This window comes from Tetrao urogallus (genome assembly GCF_951394365.1).
Source record: "Tetrao urogallus genome assembly, chromosome: 6".
In the NCBI taxonomy this organism is placed as follows: Eukaryota; Metazoa; Chordata; class Aves; order Galliformes; family Phasianidae; genus Tetrao; species Tetrao urogallus.
This window is the reverse complement of record NC_136819.1, coordinates 54,913,192-54,929,231: the sequence shown is the minus strand read 5'-3', so window position 1 is coordinate 54,929,231 and position 16,040 is coordinate 54,913,192. Positions and strand designations below refer to the sequence as shown.

At 44.4% G+C, this 16,040-nt stretch overlaps 2 protein-coding genes across 2 annotated transcripts in view; one reads left to right on the top strand and one right to left on the bottom strand.

Annotated features, from left to right (window-relative positions):
• Positions 1–1,285, bottom strand: part of RTN1 (reticulon 1) — a gene marked incomplete at both ends in the record, with an annotated part of 95,074 nt that extends 93,789 nt beyond the window's left edge. The window contains one exon of the mRNA XM_079537224.1: positions 1,096–1,285. Within this exon, the coding sequence (XP_079393350.1) occupies positions 1,096–1,285 (190 nt within the window). The remainder of the gene's footprint in view (positions 1–1,095) is intronic.
• Positions 1,286–1,694: 409 nt separating this feature from the next.
• The window catches only part of LRRC9 (leucine rich repeat containing 9), a gene marked incomplete at both ends in the record, with an annotated part of 57,274 nt that continues 42,928 nt past the window's right edge, over positions 1,695–16,040 (top strand). The window contains 2 exons of the mRNA XM_079537489.1: positions 1,695–1,828; positions 2,604–2,716. Of these exons, the coding sequence (XP_079393615.1) occupies positions 1,695–1,828; positions 2,604–2,716 (247 nt within the window). The remainder of the gene's footprint in view (positions 1,829–2,603; positions 2,717–16,040) is intronic.

Here is a 16,040-nt window from a genome sequence, read left to right as displayed (position 1 = left end):
GATGAGTAGAAGTGGAATAATATAGCCACGCTGACTCTTGATTATTCCAGCCAGCTACTCTTTGTGCTGATTAACTGAAGGGGATTAGGAAGGACTCAGCCCAAAAACGCAGCTCCTAATGCTCCTGCAGCTATTGCATAACGAGACCGATTCCCATCCCAAGCCCTGACCCTCAACTTACTCAACACAAGTTTAATGCTGTCAGGTTGCATAATGGAAACACCTGCTTCCCAGCAAAGAGGAATCTGGATGGGATCCACCAGGTCCCAAGGGCTGAGTTATTTGTTATTTGAGTTCCCAGGTGGGCAGCAGAGGGAAAGGAAGTGGGCAAATATCACCAAGAAGGAAATAGAGCCGCTTTCCCTAAAACATTTATATCAGGACGTACTGGCAGCCAAAGCCCTCTGAGCTTCATTCACGCACGCACACCTGCTGTTGGCACACCCACTGAAGAAACAAACCCTAAGCCAAGAGAAATCAAACACATCTCCAAAGTATATTGAAGAAAATCAATGAACCCACACAGCCTGGCTCAGCTAAGTGCACTTCGGTCAGGTACACCTACAGGAGGAAAACACAGCAATCCAAAAGTCTGTGATTACGATGCTATCTTCAAAAGCATGCAGAAAATAACACTTCAGAACAGTCACTCCGTTAAAATTTGTGTGCTGAAATAACATCACGGGGCTATGCAGGAATTTCAGGTACTTAAGGAATACGTGAAGTAACTCCTTTGCAATCTATCACTCTGGATGTGTACAGGTGGAGCCAAATGAGGACAGAGCCCCATCAAGTTGAACTGCAACCAAACACCTTCCAACATCTGACTGAAAACTGGACTCTCTCTGCCCAGCAAATTGTAAAAAGCTTCGGGGAACTTGGCTGGGTCCTGCGTCCCCCTCCCCCACCACAGCAAATAATTTGCAAAGGCCGCTATTGCTCGCTCCATTCTATGCGCTCGCTACTCGCTAGCAGTGTTTTCGAACAGCAGGGCTGGGCGAAGAGCAGGGGGAGGGACGGGGACAGAGGCAGGGGATGCTGCTGCCGTCGCCAGGCCCCTTTGTTGAGCATCAGCGGATACCCCTCGCCTCTTACCTGGGGATGCGGTCGCCATGGCGACGGGCTGGTGCTCCCCGGCGGAGCCGAACGCCAGTCGCTCCCGCTGCCGAGCCCCGTCTCCATCCCGCAGCGCAGCCCCGGCCGCGTACTGCTCCGCCCCGGCCGCAGCCCAGCGCTCCGCGGTGCCCGCCAGCAGCAGGTCCTGGGGGTCCGGCGGGGCTGACATGCTGCTGCCAGGCGGCCGCTGGCTCCGGCTCTCGGGCTGCGGCGGGAGCCACCGAAAGTGGCCGCCGAGGGCTGGCTGCTGCGCGGCCGCGCTGGGTCTGGCCGGCTGCGGGACTCGGAGCCGCCGCTGCTGTTGCCGTATCTCCACTAGCGCGTATTACGCAGGTGAAAATGGCTTGTTCAGTTGGAGCCTTCCAGCCCTTGCGTCACCCTGTGGCTGGCATATCACAGGGCAGGAATCTGCCAGCCTGGCTGCTGCTCTCCCCCACTTAACCGCTTTGGCAGGGTAGGCACGGACTGCGCGCACAGCGGGGACGCACCCCTTCCAGGCAAGCGCATCCCCCGCCTCTTAATCCCCTCCCGCGACAGCGTCCCGCAGAGCACGCTAAAACAGCGCAGCCACTGCGGGGATGCCGCCGGTTCCTCTCACACCTCCGGGGAAAGACAGCCCCGTGGCCACGCGCATCCCACCAGCCCACAAACGCCTCCGATCTCCACCAGCCGAGCAGAAAAAGCCGCACTCCGCCACTGGGCGCTCGGCTTTGTGCAGTTGGCTCCGTGCTGCTTGCAGCCACGAAGGAGGCAGAGACGATCACAGCTTCTTGCATGTAAATGACACTTGTCAAAATAAACTCACAGCAGGTGTCTGTGTGCCTCGTTTCTTCTTCTTTTTTTTTTTTTTTCTTTTTTCCGTTATTGTATTTTCATTCTTACTGATGCTCATAAGCAAGCTGTGCTAGCAGAGGTGGTGCAGGGAGCTCTGCAATTAAGGGGAGAAGCATTGGCAGGAGATGCAGCAGGGGCAGGATCTGTGCCACTTCCCAGGTGCACTGGGAACCTGTACCCATGCTGTCATTTTACAGAGGAAGCAAAGTCAGTCAGTTGTGACAGGACAAGGAGGGGTGGTTTCAAAGCAAAAGGGTGGAGATTTAGATTGGATTTAAAGAAAAGGTTTCTTTTATGGTAGGGCAGTAAGGCACAGGTTGCCCAGCGACAAACCAAGGTCAGGCTTGGTGGAACTCTGAGCACCTGATGGAACTGTGGGTGTCCCTGTTCAATGCAGAGGAGATGGACCAGATGGCCTTCAAAGGTCCCTTCCCACTCAAACAATTCTATGATTCAATCAGGTGGTATCAGACCATTCCCGCATTGCACAGAGCTCTGGCACTGACAGGTCAAAAAATAAGAGGAATTTTGTGACCAGGATTCTCAGGATCTGACTCTTATGATGTGAAAAGTCAAGCTGTGGCACAGGGAGCTGTTGCTCCAGCCAGACAACTTTACCTCAGCAATGTTCTGCTGTGTTCTTTGTGTCACAGCATCCCCAGCCACACTTCAGATCCTCTCCAGCTTCAGGAAGCCATGCTGGCACCTGGATTTGAAAACTTAAGTCACTTCTACTCTCTCCATGTGAAGGGAGAGGAAATTCAGGGTAAGCTCATACTGCCAGATGAAGAGCCTTAGAAGCAGCCTCCATCCATGTTATCTTCTCCAGGAATCTCAAGGAATCAAAGAATTGTTAGCATTAGAAGAAACCTTTAAAGCTGATATGCTCCAACCCCCCTGCAACGAACAAGGACACCTACAGCTCCATCAAGTGCTCACAGCCCTGTCCAGATTGACCTTGAATGTCCCCATTGGGGCACCCACCACCTCTGTGGGCAACCCGTGCCAGTGCTTCACCACCCTTATTGTAAAAAACTTTCCCTTGCATCCAATCTAAATCTCCTGACTCCAGTCCAGGATCTATTACTGGGAGTCGTCCTGTTGCTGCTTGAATCAGTGCTATTCAGTGCCAGCTCCCCTGGGCCCTCCACAGATGGGCTCCTCAGCCTTTGGGGAGGCTGGAAACCAAAGCACTGAGTTGCCAGCGTGAGCAACAAGCTCAGGATCAGCCAAACCACACATGCCAGGTGACTGCTGTGACTTCAGATAAGCTCTTGAGCTCTGAGTGGAAAGCACGGTTGTAAATAATAGGGTGCTACTGTAGGTAGGGTTGCATGTTATACTTTCAGTGTGGAGCTACTGAAGACTAAGATCAGTACAATTTGGCTTCAAGAAGTGAAATCATAATGTTATTGTTACATTGCCGTGGAAAAAAATAAAAATAAAAAAATAAACCCACCTCTGAAGCAACTATAAACTGAGTTGATTGTCTCAGCGCTGCCCTGTTAGCACTGGGACAGCTTGTGCCAACACACCATTGCCAACTGCACCTGTTCACAAAGAGTCCTGGGGGCTCTCCAGACTCTGCCTACCCCAGAAACTTGGAAACTTGTGATGCAGGTATTTCTTTCTCATTTTGAGCTCCCTAATCCAACTAATTACTGAAAAGCGACAACATCAAGCCCACTTCTCTTGGTCTGCTTTGCCTGCTATTTCTAGATCAGCAATTATTATATAGGTCATTTTACTTTCAGGGCAACATATGTCTTAACACAACATGCAGCACCATCTGGGCTACAAGAAGAAAACGGCTCCAAACCCCTTGGCTGAAATATGGCTATCCAGAGGGTAAAGGCAAGCAGCAAATCTCCTCCTGAGCCACTGCTTTGTTAAAGCATTTACAGAAGGATACATCACACAGCACAGTCTACCAAATTCAGTTTTGCTTTGAGTTAGTTCCTGGTAATCACAGAATGGCTTGGGTTGGAAAGGGCCTCAAGGATCCAATTCCCCTGCCATTAGTGGTTGCCCATCACTAAATCCATTCCCTAAAATCACCTGAGATAGAAAATGCATCTTCGATACCAGTTTCAAATTCTTTGATGCAACAGATGACAAGATAGACAAAGATTCAGTGTTTCTGTGCTCCTGCAGTACTCAGCAATACCCTTACTGACTTCCACCAGAGTGATTTCCATGCAGCTCCCCAAGCCCCTCATTAGGAGCACTGATTCACCTGTAATCCACAGTGCAGCACTTATTATTACCAACATCTTCATGGGCCAGCAATGAAAAATATGTCCCACCACCGTGCTCAAGCTGCCTTACATGCACAAGCTTACTGGATTTTCTTTATTTGTTTACATTAATATAAGATGGTGTTTGCTCCACATCAGTAGCATGATTTTAGTCATCGTGTTCTTACTGCCAAATTCTGCATCTAAAGCTCACCATCTGAGCAACAGGGATAAATTTAACTAATCCATTGTTTCCCCTTTGACATACACCCTATCACGCCTGTTATATTGCCTGATTGTGATTCTGCCAAGATTCTGGTGACATTAAATATTAATAATGTTAACGATATGCAGCATGTATACAAAAGCATCTCTTCTTGTAAAGCTTCAAGTACGCCCCTGTTCAGACTGTCTGGTTTTCTTTTGTGTCCATCACTTTCTGGGTGTTTCTATGATGCTTTCTGTGGTAGTTGGCAGTAAACTTGGGAGCTCAGGAGAAGCACTGAGCCCTGACCGCTTTGCTGTGTGAGCAACCTGCAGCCACAAAGGCCTTCTGATAACTCAGCATCATCAGAACTGTGTGCACACGCTCAGAATGATTCATTGCTACAGAGCAAAAAGGTTACCACGATCTGTGGGCTGCCATCATGAACACAGTATTGCTGTGAGAGGAGATGCGGAGGGAATAGTGTGCGGGCTGTGTGCTCTGCTTATCAAAGAGAAGTGGGGACAAGTAGAGAAAAGCACATAAATCAAAAAAGTGGCTTCTGCTTCAGGGATCCCGACTGTAGCACAACTCAGGATTTTATTTCACCAGTTCATGTGCAGCGCGCAGGTGACCTGGAACAGTCTCACGCAATACGATCAGCCCTGCTCATTACCACGTAACATTGGGTGGGAACCTACGAGTCCAATTTCAGATCTTGGATACAAACCCCGGGCTCCCGCTGACCATTCCACACATGGTACATAAATTTGTGATGGCAAAGTTCTGCTTTGCCAGGATGAATGAAAAAGAAATGAACAGGAACAACAGAACAGACATTCTGCAAGCCTGACTGACCCATTCTGCATGCTTGAACTCAGCACAACTCAGGATGCCTTGTGTAAGGTTAAGTCACTGCACATTTTAAAGACTTTTTTTTAATAAAAAAGAAAAGATCTCCCAGGAAGATCAATTGTGTGCTTAACAGAAGCATGAGTTAAGTAATACTTGGCACAAATGAACAAAGCTGATTCCTTTCTATTTTCAATGAATTTACAAAAGCTCCCCGTAGTTTTTGCTGTACTGTGTTGAAAAATGACATGCACAGGGCTCATCCATCTCTGCTCACTGATACTGAATTCTCTTGCTCTTCCCTTTCAACATTATACCTCTTTGAATATATGAAGTCTGCAAACACATACACACAAATTGCTTCTCTTTCCATTACAGCCCTTTGTGCTATGGGGCCAATGTATGCTGCTTGGCCAGAGTGACTTTAAACCTCGAGGGGATTTTTAGTCTTAGATGTAACATTTCCACCGAAGAGCAGAGGGCCTGGCAGGGATATCAACTGCTGCAGTAACAGAAAGTATCATCTCCCCTTCCTTGAGGATTATTCTCGAGGTTTTAGAATAAATGAATTGCAATGGAAAAAAAGCAAAATGAGAAAGGAAAGAGGCTTCTGAAACAAATAAAACAAAAAATAAAAAACAGATAAAAAAAACGCTTTCTGTTCCATATAAAAAATTCTGGCACTGTAGCTCCTGATATATGGTTTCAAATTCAACGTGTCTGCGCTGCAGATTCCAGGCATGTTCCATCCCCTGGCCTCCAAACAGGCACAGCACTGGGAGTACACAACAATGCTGTTCTGGCCAGCACGCATGGATTGCCTTTCCCAGCATATAATCAGGATCCCGTCCTACAAGAGACAGAGAGCTATTGGGACTCCCAAGATAAGGCTGGAAATCCCAAGGTGATACTTTCAGGATGATGACAGACTTCTGCTGGGCAAGCCAACCTACTGAAGACTGCCACTACAGAGAGGCAAATGGCCTGAGAGAAAAGCTGATGTGTGGTGATAGCATTCTCCATCACAAAGGCCACATTCACCCTTCAGTGCATCAAGCAGCCCTTGCACAGTGCTCCTTCCTGGGGTGTCCCTTGGATCCTTTGTCTTCACACCTTCTCCCTCTCCATTTCCACAAGCTCTGGAAATGAGGCAGAAACAAGGCAGCATCTTCAAGGATCTTTTCACATGCTCCTACCATTGCTACAAATGCCAAGCCCAATGCTTCAGGCTCATTCGGAAACAGCAGCCTCATGCAGATCTTCAAAGTATCACCCACACCCTCATAGCACTCCTGAGACCAGGAGTCTCATACCTCTGCTCTGTAACCTGGATTAAGCTCCTGCATCAGCCAGCAGGTGTTGGATGTTAGATGCAGTTTGGCTCCTCAAAGCACAAACATCCCAGTGCCAACAAGGCAGCAGCAAACCTGGTTAAGCCCAGGAAAGACAGAAATGTGCATACTGATATAACACCATCAGCCTTCCTGAACAAACTGCTGCACACGATATGCTCTCATTTATAACGAACAACTGCAGAGATGAGACAAGTACGCAGTCCAAACCTGCAGCTGGACAGAGCCATTTATTACCACATGCTGCAAAATAAGCAGGTTGGTTCAGCTGGGCCTCTAGTAAGTGCACTGTCAAAAATACCAGACTCTGAACAGCAGCATTTTTACTGCATGTTGTTCAAAGCTCACCGTCTTCAGCAGACATTCATTTCTCTGAGGTCTGCCTGGCTATATCTGTACACAGCAGTACGTAAACCCCCGCCTGGCCCTTTAATTCCCACACCATGCAAGAGCTTTCAGCATTTCTAGCCCTCTGGCTGTAATGAAATGTGATTAAAGGTGGTGCCTTCCGCTGGTAAGCCTGACTGACTGCTCAGTCCTTCATCCCCCCACATCAACAGTCACTCTGGGAGCAGCGAGGACTACCTCTGTTTCACCAAAAAGTCAATTTTACAAAGAAATCCACTGCCATGAGTTTAAACAGCAAAGTTGTTGGCAACATAAGCAGGCACAAGTCATGTGTGCGTATCAGGTGCCAGAGAGGAGAAAACCCAGCAGAGGACCAACAGAGCCCATCTACCCTTTCTTCCCGCATCCAACCTCTTAGCAGGGAAGGAGAGCTGAGCAGAGTAGACAGGTGAGTAGGAGGGGGAGCTCTGCACATGCAGGGTTCAGTAGTGGCCTAGTTTCAGCACGGCTTGGTAGATGAGTTGCCATCCAAGAGTTATATCGGAAAGGCTCTGTACTCACCTCTAGAATGCATATCTATTGAAATAATTCCCTGGACACTGGACCAAGAGATTTGGGATCTGTGAACTTAAATGGTGATTTTTTTTTTGGCAGTACATCCTGATGTGGCATCAGGATCTCTGCATGCTCTTGCAAGTATTGTTCCCAACCACCTTCAGAGCATAAATCTTTTCCTATGGTGCTCATCCCACATCATGGGAGCCAAGTCCAGTGTTATTAAAAGCAGCAGCATTAGAATTTGTCCTGTCAGAGATTTCCAGCTGCATGGCACAGGGCTGCCTTAGCAGAGCAGTTATCAGTGAAAAAAGTGCTCAGGCTAACACTGATGGGTCTGATGCTACATAATGTCACTGTTCATGATCCAGCTGAATGGAGAGTGATAGACAAGACAGTCTGCGAGTTCTGAACAGGTTATATGGTGGCCCAAACTTCACGTGCCTCTGCTCATTTTAGTATGAGACAGCAAAAGTAAAGCAAAAATAAAACAATTGGCAGATTTCTTTTGGGAGAAGCTAAAGAAAGTGAACCAAAGGTCTAAAGGTCTATCCAGGAACTTCAGCCATCACAGAACATTTAGATTTGTACCAAAAAGGTTCAGCCACTGACCAGGGAAGCAGAAAGAGTTTTCTTCATGAATTTTTGTTCCCTTGCATTACATCAGAAGCTATCTGTGCAGAGTGCTCTGTGCATTTACACAGCTCTGCAGCAAGTCCATTAGAGGTTAGCATTTGTGCCCTGATTTATGCTGATACAGCGCATGCATTTATCTGACTGCGTTGACTATGTACTGGCTGAAAGTTGCCAGAAACTCACAGGGCTAAAGATAGCACTTTGCACGCTGGAAGAAACAGAAATGGCCAGATATGCTTCCACTTAGCATTTAGAATGGCATGGAGAGTATCAGAGAATCAACCAAAGGAGATAAAAAACCTGAAGCTGCTTTTAAAACACCAGAGATTTCACATTCGTGTGCAACTGATAGCTGCATCCATCATCCCTAAAACCCAGAACTACTGCAATATGCAGATATTGATGTAACTGCAGGGAAAGGGAACACATTCTTAATAGATGTAATGATTTGTGCCCAGAGATAACCTCTAAGCAATTCTCATCAGTTAGTAAACATAGTTTAAAAATTAGTAATGCTTTATAATAGTGATGAACAGTGATGGTATCTGTGTTTGCCACTGGTTCACAGAAAAGTAAGATGCTAATAGATAACCTGAGAGACCAAGGCTAATGTAAGAAGTCTGAGGACAGACATAATCAAACAGAACACTGAAGTACCCATGCCAGTGAAACACTGATGGCTGGCTCTTACATTTAAGAACATATTGTCTGGGCTTCCATTTTTCTATAGCACAGATCTAATTTTCTTGCTTTGCATACAAATGAGAACCAAGAACACATTCACAGCAGCCAATCCATAAATCAAAATCAGGCTCAGAATTCCTCATTTCTCATTTAATTATTTCTTGCAAAGAGTTATCTGAGCAAAACGTTGTTACCTTGCTCACTCATGGGCTTCTGCCCTGAGCTTGAGCTGCCCTGGCTGAACAGACAGCAAATGCTGACTGTGTTTACCTGCCCCTTTGAACTGGCTCCACCTGCCTAAACATTAGGTGTGACAGTACTGCAATTAGGCCTTAGCCCTGAATTTAGACCTCTGCTGGGTGCTGCCCACACACCTCACAGATGATATGAGAAGTGAAGCACCCTGTGGCTCAAGGATAAACACACTGTTGAGGCGTTTGGGCATTACAGATCCAGAAGGCTGAGTCAGGCAGAGACTGTATTTTGCCAGTATGAAGCCAAGAGAGAGCTATTCTGAGGCCTTTAGTGTAATCTTTATTTAAATTATGAAATTAAACTCCCGTTAGGAGAAGTGTTGTAGAACCAGGCTCTATTTTATATTTGTAATTAATCCCATCAACTTCAAGTAAGTTGTTTTCCTATAATATCTGCAGGATTGGGATTTGTTTTTGCATCTAATTGATATATCATTTAGCACTTGATATCAGTGCTTCAAAGGGAACATTACTGCTTTACATTTCAAAATCACTTTGTAGTTCATTCTGTATATCTCATCACTAAATTGGACAGAACAACCTGCAAATCCTTACCAAGCCTTCTCATTTGTGGCTTTATTTTGTGAATTAAATGTCTGTAGTCCACACAAACCTACGTTCCACAAACTCTAGCCTATGTCAGTGCTGAAAAAGCAAAACCAGGATGAATCCCTGATATAAACAACCCTTAAAACCCTTAGTCTTATTCTCAGCATTCTGCAATGGAGTGGGTAGAGAAGAAAATAAGTCTGACTGTGTGTTTTTCTGAACGTGTAGCATGCTCTCTTCGTAATGTAACTCGTCATCTGCAAAAATCAAAACCCAGACTGCAAGAGGGCTCTTCTGGTTCCCCGTGAATAATCCAATCCCACTGAATAACTCAAATCTCCTGGCAAAACAGTGAAATCATGACCAGAGCCCTCTGCTGGATTAGGAAGAAAATGCATCCTTCCTGAATGCTGAGACGAATCACTGAATTGGAAAAGTCTGTAACACGCATCAGCACACAGCTTTGGCCACCGTTACGCTTTTGTGAAGAGAACTGCAGGTTCCCACTCACCTCTGTGATTACAAAGTGCATTTTGCCACTTTCAAACAACATTACAGGGAAAGTTTCCCAGTACAGCTCATGAAGAATCTCTCCTCATTGTGCTCAAACAGGAAAAAGAAAAAAACAACATCCCATTCATTGCAATTTCCTTATCTGAATTCTAATCAGCTCTTTACAGACAAACATGGTAAAGAAACAGATAAGAAAACAAACCTGTGTAAGAGCCAGTGAAGGATGTTGTAAGAGGAAAAGAGCTTTTGCCCTTTGCACAGCTCAGGGAGTTGGGAAGAAAAATTCAGCCAAGTGAAACTGGCTGAATACTTCCTATGCTTTAGATTTGGAAGTCTTACTAACCCTCCATAAGGAACACCAGGCCTTCTAGCGGTGGAAGGATTGCACGTTCCCCTCATCCTATCATCTGTCACAAGCAGCAGGTGCTTTCTGAGTTCTGGGATCTCAATCAATACAGCAAATAGGAGACAGATTGCTCCACAACACCGTTCTCAACTAAATTAACCTGAAAGGCACAACTGATTCTTCTCTTTAACATACACAGCTCTTGTGAAATTTCTAAAGAGGCTTCGGAAAAACGTCAGGGACTGGGGGATGGAGGAAGCTGATGGAGCACTTTGAGGGTCTCCAGGCAGGAATGTGAAATCACAGTGACACGAACACATAACAGATGGCCATATGGCTCCATACAGACTTCGAAATTCAAAAGGTGAAGAGATTGCTTGAGGTTTGCCTCGTGGAAGCAGAGAGGACTCATTTGTGATTTCCTTTTCTTCAGCTTCTCAGAACTTTCTAAGCATCTTGTACCTGCAGCTATCCCTCAGCTTCATTGCCTTTGAGCTCACTTATGAAACATTTTAGCAGAATCAATACAAGATTGTTCATTATTCTGAAACTCTGTTTTTAGTAGGAAAGTATTGCTGGCAGGGCTTTGTCCAGCTCTGGTATTCTCAGTATTGAAAACCACATCAAGTCAGCTCATGAAAAACGAATGTGAGAACTTGTATTTTTAAACTTAATTATTCATACACAGGTCTTGAACACAGCCCAGAACATCAGTGGTTTTAGCAATTTGGTACTAGAGGATAACAGCTTCAAATCTGATTTTTAAGTGGGCACAGCAAGATACTGAACATCCCTACTGCGTATTTGTTTTAAGAAGGAACGTAAATGTCAAACGTGTAGATTAGCAGATCTGAAGATAACGAAACAACAGTGACATGCACAGGAATTTTAGTTCTTAAAAAAGTAAGGATTCAAAACTGCTTTGAATTGAAACCAGAAAACTCATTCAAAGGACTTCTGTTCACATATATGTGCCTTTACCACAGCTTATTTTCCACTGGAACAGGAAAGACAAGCAATTAAGCTAGAATTTGTATCATCATCTTGCAGTAAAGACCTGTGCTATTTCTCTAAAATCCCCATTACCTATTGGTGTATTAATGACACTAAAACATGGATGTTGCCTGGTGCCACAGTGCTACATTACAAAGCAAGCAGTCTGCTATTTCAAAGATGCACTACAGTTAAACACCAGTGAATGTTTTGTAAGAGGAAAATGTTTTGACCCACTCTTCTGTCACAGTGCATCTTCCATGTGTTCTGTCCTCCAGACCCTCACTTTCACCACTGAAAACAATGTTCCAGCATCGCTTAACAGAAAGCCTCCACTATTCCTGTCACTCGCACCAACAGAAGGTTTCCCCACGTGCCTGAGAAAGAGGAAATCATGGAGCATTTCTAATACCACACTCCACCCGAAGTGAAACACAGTTAGATGACAGCTTAATACCTAAAAGTCATCCTCAGGGAAAAAAGTAAGGTGATTAAAAATAAAATTAGAAGAAAATGTTATAGTTTGCACTGAATAATGCTTATACCTAAGGTCTGACCTTTTAAAAAGTGACTGGCATGGTTCCTGCTTTAATTATACGATTTTGCTAAAGCCAACTGGTTTCACGATCTGAGCTTTTCATGACATTTTGAACCACCTGGCTGGAATCCACCCTGAAGCTCCCATTGAAATGTGTAATTCCTTGCAGGCTTTTCTCAAGAATGCAGATCCTACTAATGCTTGCAACATGGAAACCTGACATCGCTTGCCTTCAAGGTGAGGTGAGTAGGAAGGAGTTGCCATCACTTGCAGTCACTTGTTTCTTCCTTTTCAGCACTTGATGGAGAGAATTTGTCTTCCAGGGCACCATTTCTTCCTCACTGGGCTCCAGGTTTGAACATTCAGAGCCTTCTTACATAACTTCTGATGAAGGCAGACGTGCTCCTTACACTTGCCACCACAAGGCACATCATGAAAGTACTCTGATTACAACCCAAATAATTAATCATCCATTGGTACTTTTAAGTAAATATCATGTAACCACTTTACACTCAGGATGTTTCTCAAGAAAGTACTTTTTCTCCTTCTGCCCTTCAAATGTTTATGTTCTCAAACTTATTTTCATCTTACAATATAAAATTGCTTGAAATACAAAAATATACCCAACTCTTTGGCTTGCCAGGCACAGTTCTCTTCTATTTCAGGCAACAATATCATATAAACCACACGATGTCACTTTAAAACACAGTGCTCTGTCCCTCTTATTTCTACAGGAAAACTGTTCCAAACCTTCACTTCTCTTAGGGCAAAACAAATTATTCTGATTTTAAGCCTACATTTATTCACGGACAGTTTACATCCATTTGCTCTTGTGCCAATAGTGTACTTCAGCTTAAACAACTTCTCTCCCTCCTTGGTGTTTTCTTTGTTGAGATATTCATAGCTTCCCATAAGTCACTCCCTATTTTCATCCTGATGCAGCCTTTAAGTTTATCCAGTTTTGCTCTTGTTATTCACAGTTTTCTGAAACTAGCTGCAGTATTCCAGACAAGCTTTTACTATGGTTTCATGAATTAATACCTCTGACCAGCCTGGGTTCCACTTCAATGCTGTTTCATTTTCACATTGCTCTTCATTTATCCTCTGGTTTTTCTATATCCCCAATAACATTTCTACCTCCCACAGAGAACAAGAATCTGGGAAGGAGGAGGGAGGTTCCCAGCTGTATAAGCTTACAAAAGAGGAGCTCATTTTTTTAAAACAAATTTCCAGATTCCATTTCCCAGTTGCTCATTTTTCCCCCCACTGGTGTCTGCATCCTGTCCCAGTGCTGCATCATTTACACATTTTATAGAGGTGCCTTCAAGTGTTCTTCTGGATGATGGAAATCCATTCATCAACAACAGCTCCAGCGCAGTTTATTTTTCAAATTACCTCAACTCACCAATCATTGCATTGTGCCCCACCGTTGCCTTTCCAGCAGCACATCATCAGTAAACAGGACTGTAAGTCTGGTTTATTGTGTCCCACATCACTGCCCACATTTGCCCAGCACTGTGTGCAAAATATTTTCAAGAACGTGTTGGGAAAAACAAAATCTCCCCATGTCACAAGCACTCAGCCACAAGAAGTGGGTAAACTGTGCTCCCAATGCTTCCAGGATGCAGAAAGGGTCGGGAAGGCTCTGATCAGCCAGGAGCCATGCCACATGTCTTACCTAATACGACTGCTTGGTTATTAAAACAAACAAACAAAACAAACAGATAAAGGGAAAGTAAAAATTATAAAAACCATGACGGGTCAAAGTCAAAGGATTGTTCAGGATCCTGTCTGAGTGCATCTAGCTGCAGATTATTAAGGTGCACACAGAAAGCAGGAGTAAAAAATCACCTCTTTCATAGGGATTGGAAATGCCCTGCCTTCCTTCCTCAGTATATCCCTGCATACTACTGTAATCTGTTCTCAAAGATCTCCCCAGTCCAATACAGAAACTGCATCTTTCTGTCTAACAGCCTTTCCAGGAGGTATATCCTTTACATTTGTCTAATCACATTTTCAATCCATTTATGCTTCCAGCACTCAAGATATCCTGCAGCAACAACAGCCACAATTTAATTATAGGCTGCTTCAAGAAATTCTTTTTGTTTGTTCTGTACCTGCCTGTATTTCATGATAAACTTCAGAGCCTGCAGAGCAAGAAATAATGGCTACTGTTCCCTATTTCTAGTTGCCCAAGGAGGCTGTGGATGCCCCATCCTTGGAGGCATTCAAGGCCAGGCTGGATGTGGCTCTGGGCAGCCTGGCCTGCTGGTTGACAACCTGCACACAGCAGAGGGTTGGAACTGGATGAGCTTTGTGGTCCTTCTCAACCCAGGCCATTCTATGACCCTATTTACATCTTCATGCCATTTGTGATGTTATACACCTCTCTGTGATTTAGTCATCTGTTTTCTAAGGTGAGCGCTTCATTTTCTACTTCTAGGAAAAGACCAAACTGCTCATACAATCATCACAGAAGCATATTTGTTCCCAAACTTACAGATATGCAACTGGAACAACTATCAAGGACAGCCTTTAAGAAGTCTTCTTACAAAGATAACTTATTTTCTTATAATAAAAATTATTGCATATGGCTAGGGTTCTTTTTCTCTGGATTTTTTTCTTTTTGTTTCCCAATAAACATTTTGCTTTCTTCCTTCAAAGCATAAGTCATAGACAAAGTAATTAAATCCTTGTTTTTTCTCACGCTTTTCTCCTCTTGCTGTGAATCTTCCCAGATTCCCACTATTCTGTTCTCCTTCCAGTTACTGTAATACAACCATTGCTGTTCTCCACCACCCTAGAACAGTGGTCTTTAACTCCACCATGCTCCATTACCCTCTCAAATCTTATAGGCTCTATTGATACATAGAGTTCCTCACAACTGCACTGTAAGTACAATCAAAGCAACATAGCAAAGCCCCAGGCTGCAGCAAGGAAGGATTTGCTCAAATATAACAGCTACAAGCATGGAAACAAAAGAAATAACCTATTTACATTCAGAAGACCTCAGGTAGACAGAGATCTCCACCAAGATAACCTCCCCTCCACTGCCAACCCTTACATGAGGTGTGGGAGGGGGCGGATCCTGGCTCCATCCCTTCTGGTCCCTGAGGTACACTGCATGCACCTGAGGTTGGCCCAAGTTGGCCCTGCTTTCCCACCAGGTGCTCCATCACAGCCTCATGCTGTGACTTAGCATTACCACTACATAAAGGCATATAAACTTTTATGAAGAGGAATTACGGAATTTCCTGACTGACTCAGCAGAGCTTTAGAAAATTCCAGGTTCTTGATCTCCTACAGCAAAATCTAAAAGGTAATGTAATATCAAAGTATTACTGAGCTATTACTAAATGCTGATGTTTCCTCTTGCACTCACTAACCTTCTCTGCTGATAGGGATCAATGTTTATTGTTAGTCTCTGCGTTTAGAATTTCCATTACTGGAGACTTTTAGAAACTAGTTACAAAAACTACACAGAAAAGATCTGGAAAGAGTAAATTCTGCCTTGCAGCAAAGGGCTGAGTTAAGTGACTGCTGAAGGTGCTTGGCTAGTCTTGTTCCTGTGATGCAGGAAAGAAAGTCTGATGATAAAATACAAGAGACAGAAAATTATATATATATATTTAGGATTCCCTTAAGCTGATGGCGTAGGAAGTCCATTACACGCTCAAATCCAGTGCATCAGTATTGCAGTATCCTTAGTGCAGTATTGCAGTACTATGAGTTATGCTAACAGATCTCTTTGTCATTAGGTGCAACTATCTCAGACTTGCTCCTATCACACCTAGGATGCTTCTCTCATCATCTCTCTGTGACACACCAAGTCAGGTACATCCTTGAAAGTTCACTTTTTCCAGTCTAGCAGGTTTTCAATTTCCCCTGTGCCTCAGAGACAAAAGAGATGCACTGTGGGAAAGTAGGTGAAAATTCCTCACTGTGTTTCATTGCTCTTTTTTAGCACAATTATTTTGCCTGAGATATTAGACAAAATGTTCCAGTGCCACTTCTGTGGTTCTTTGGGA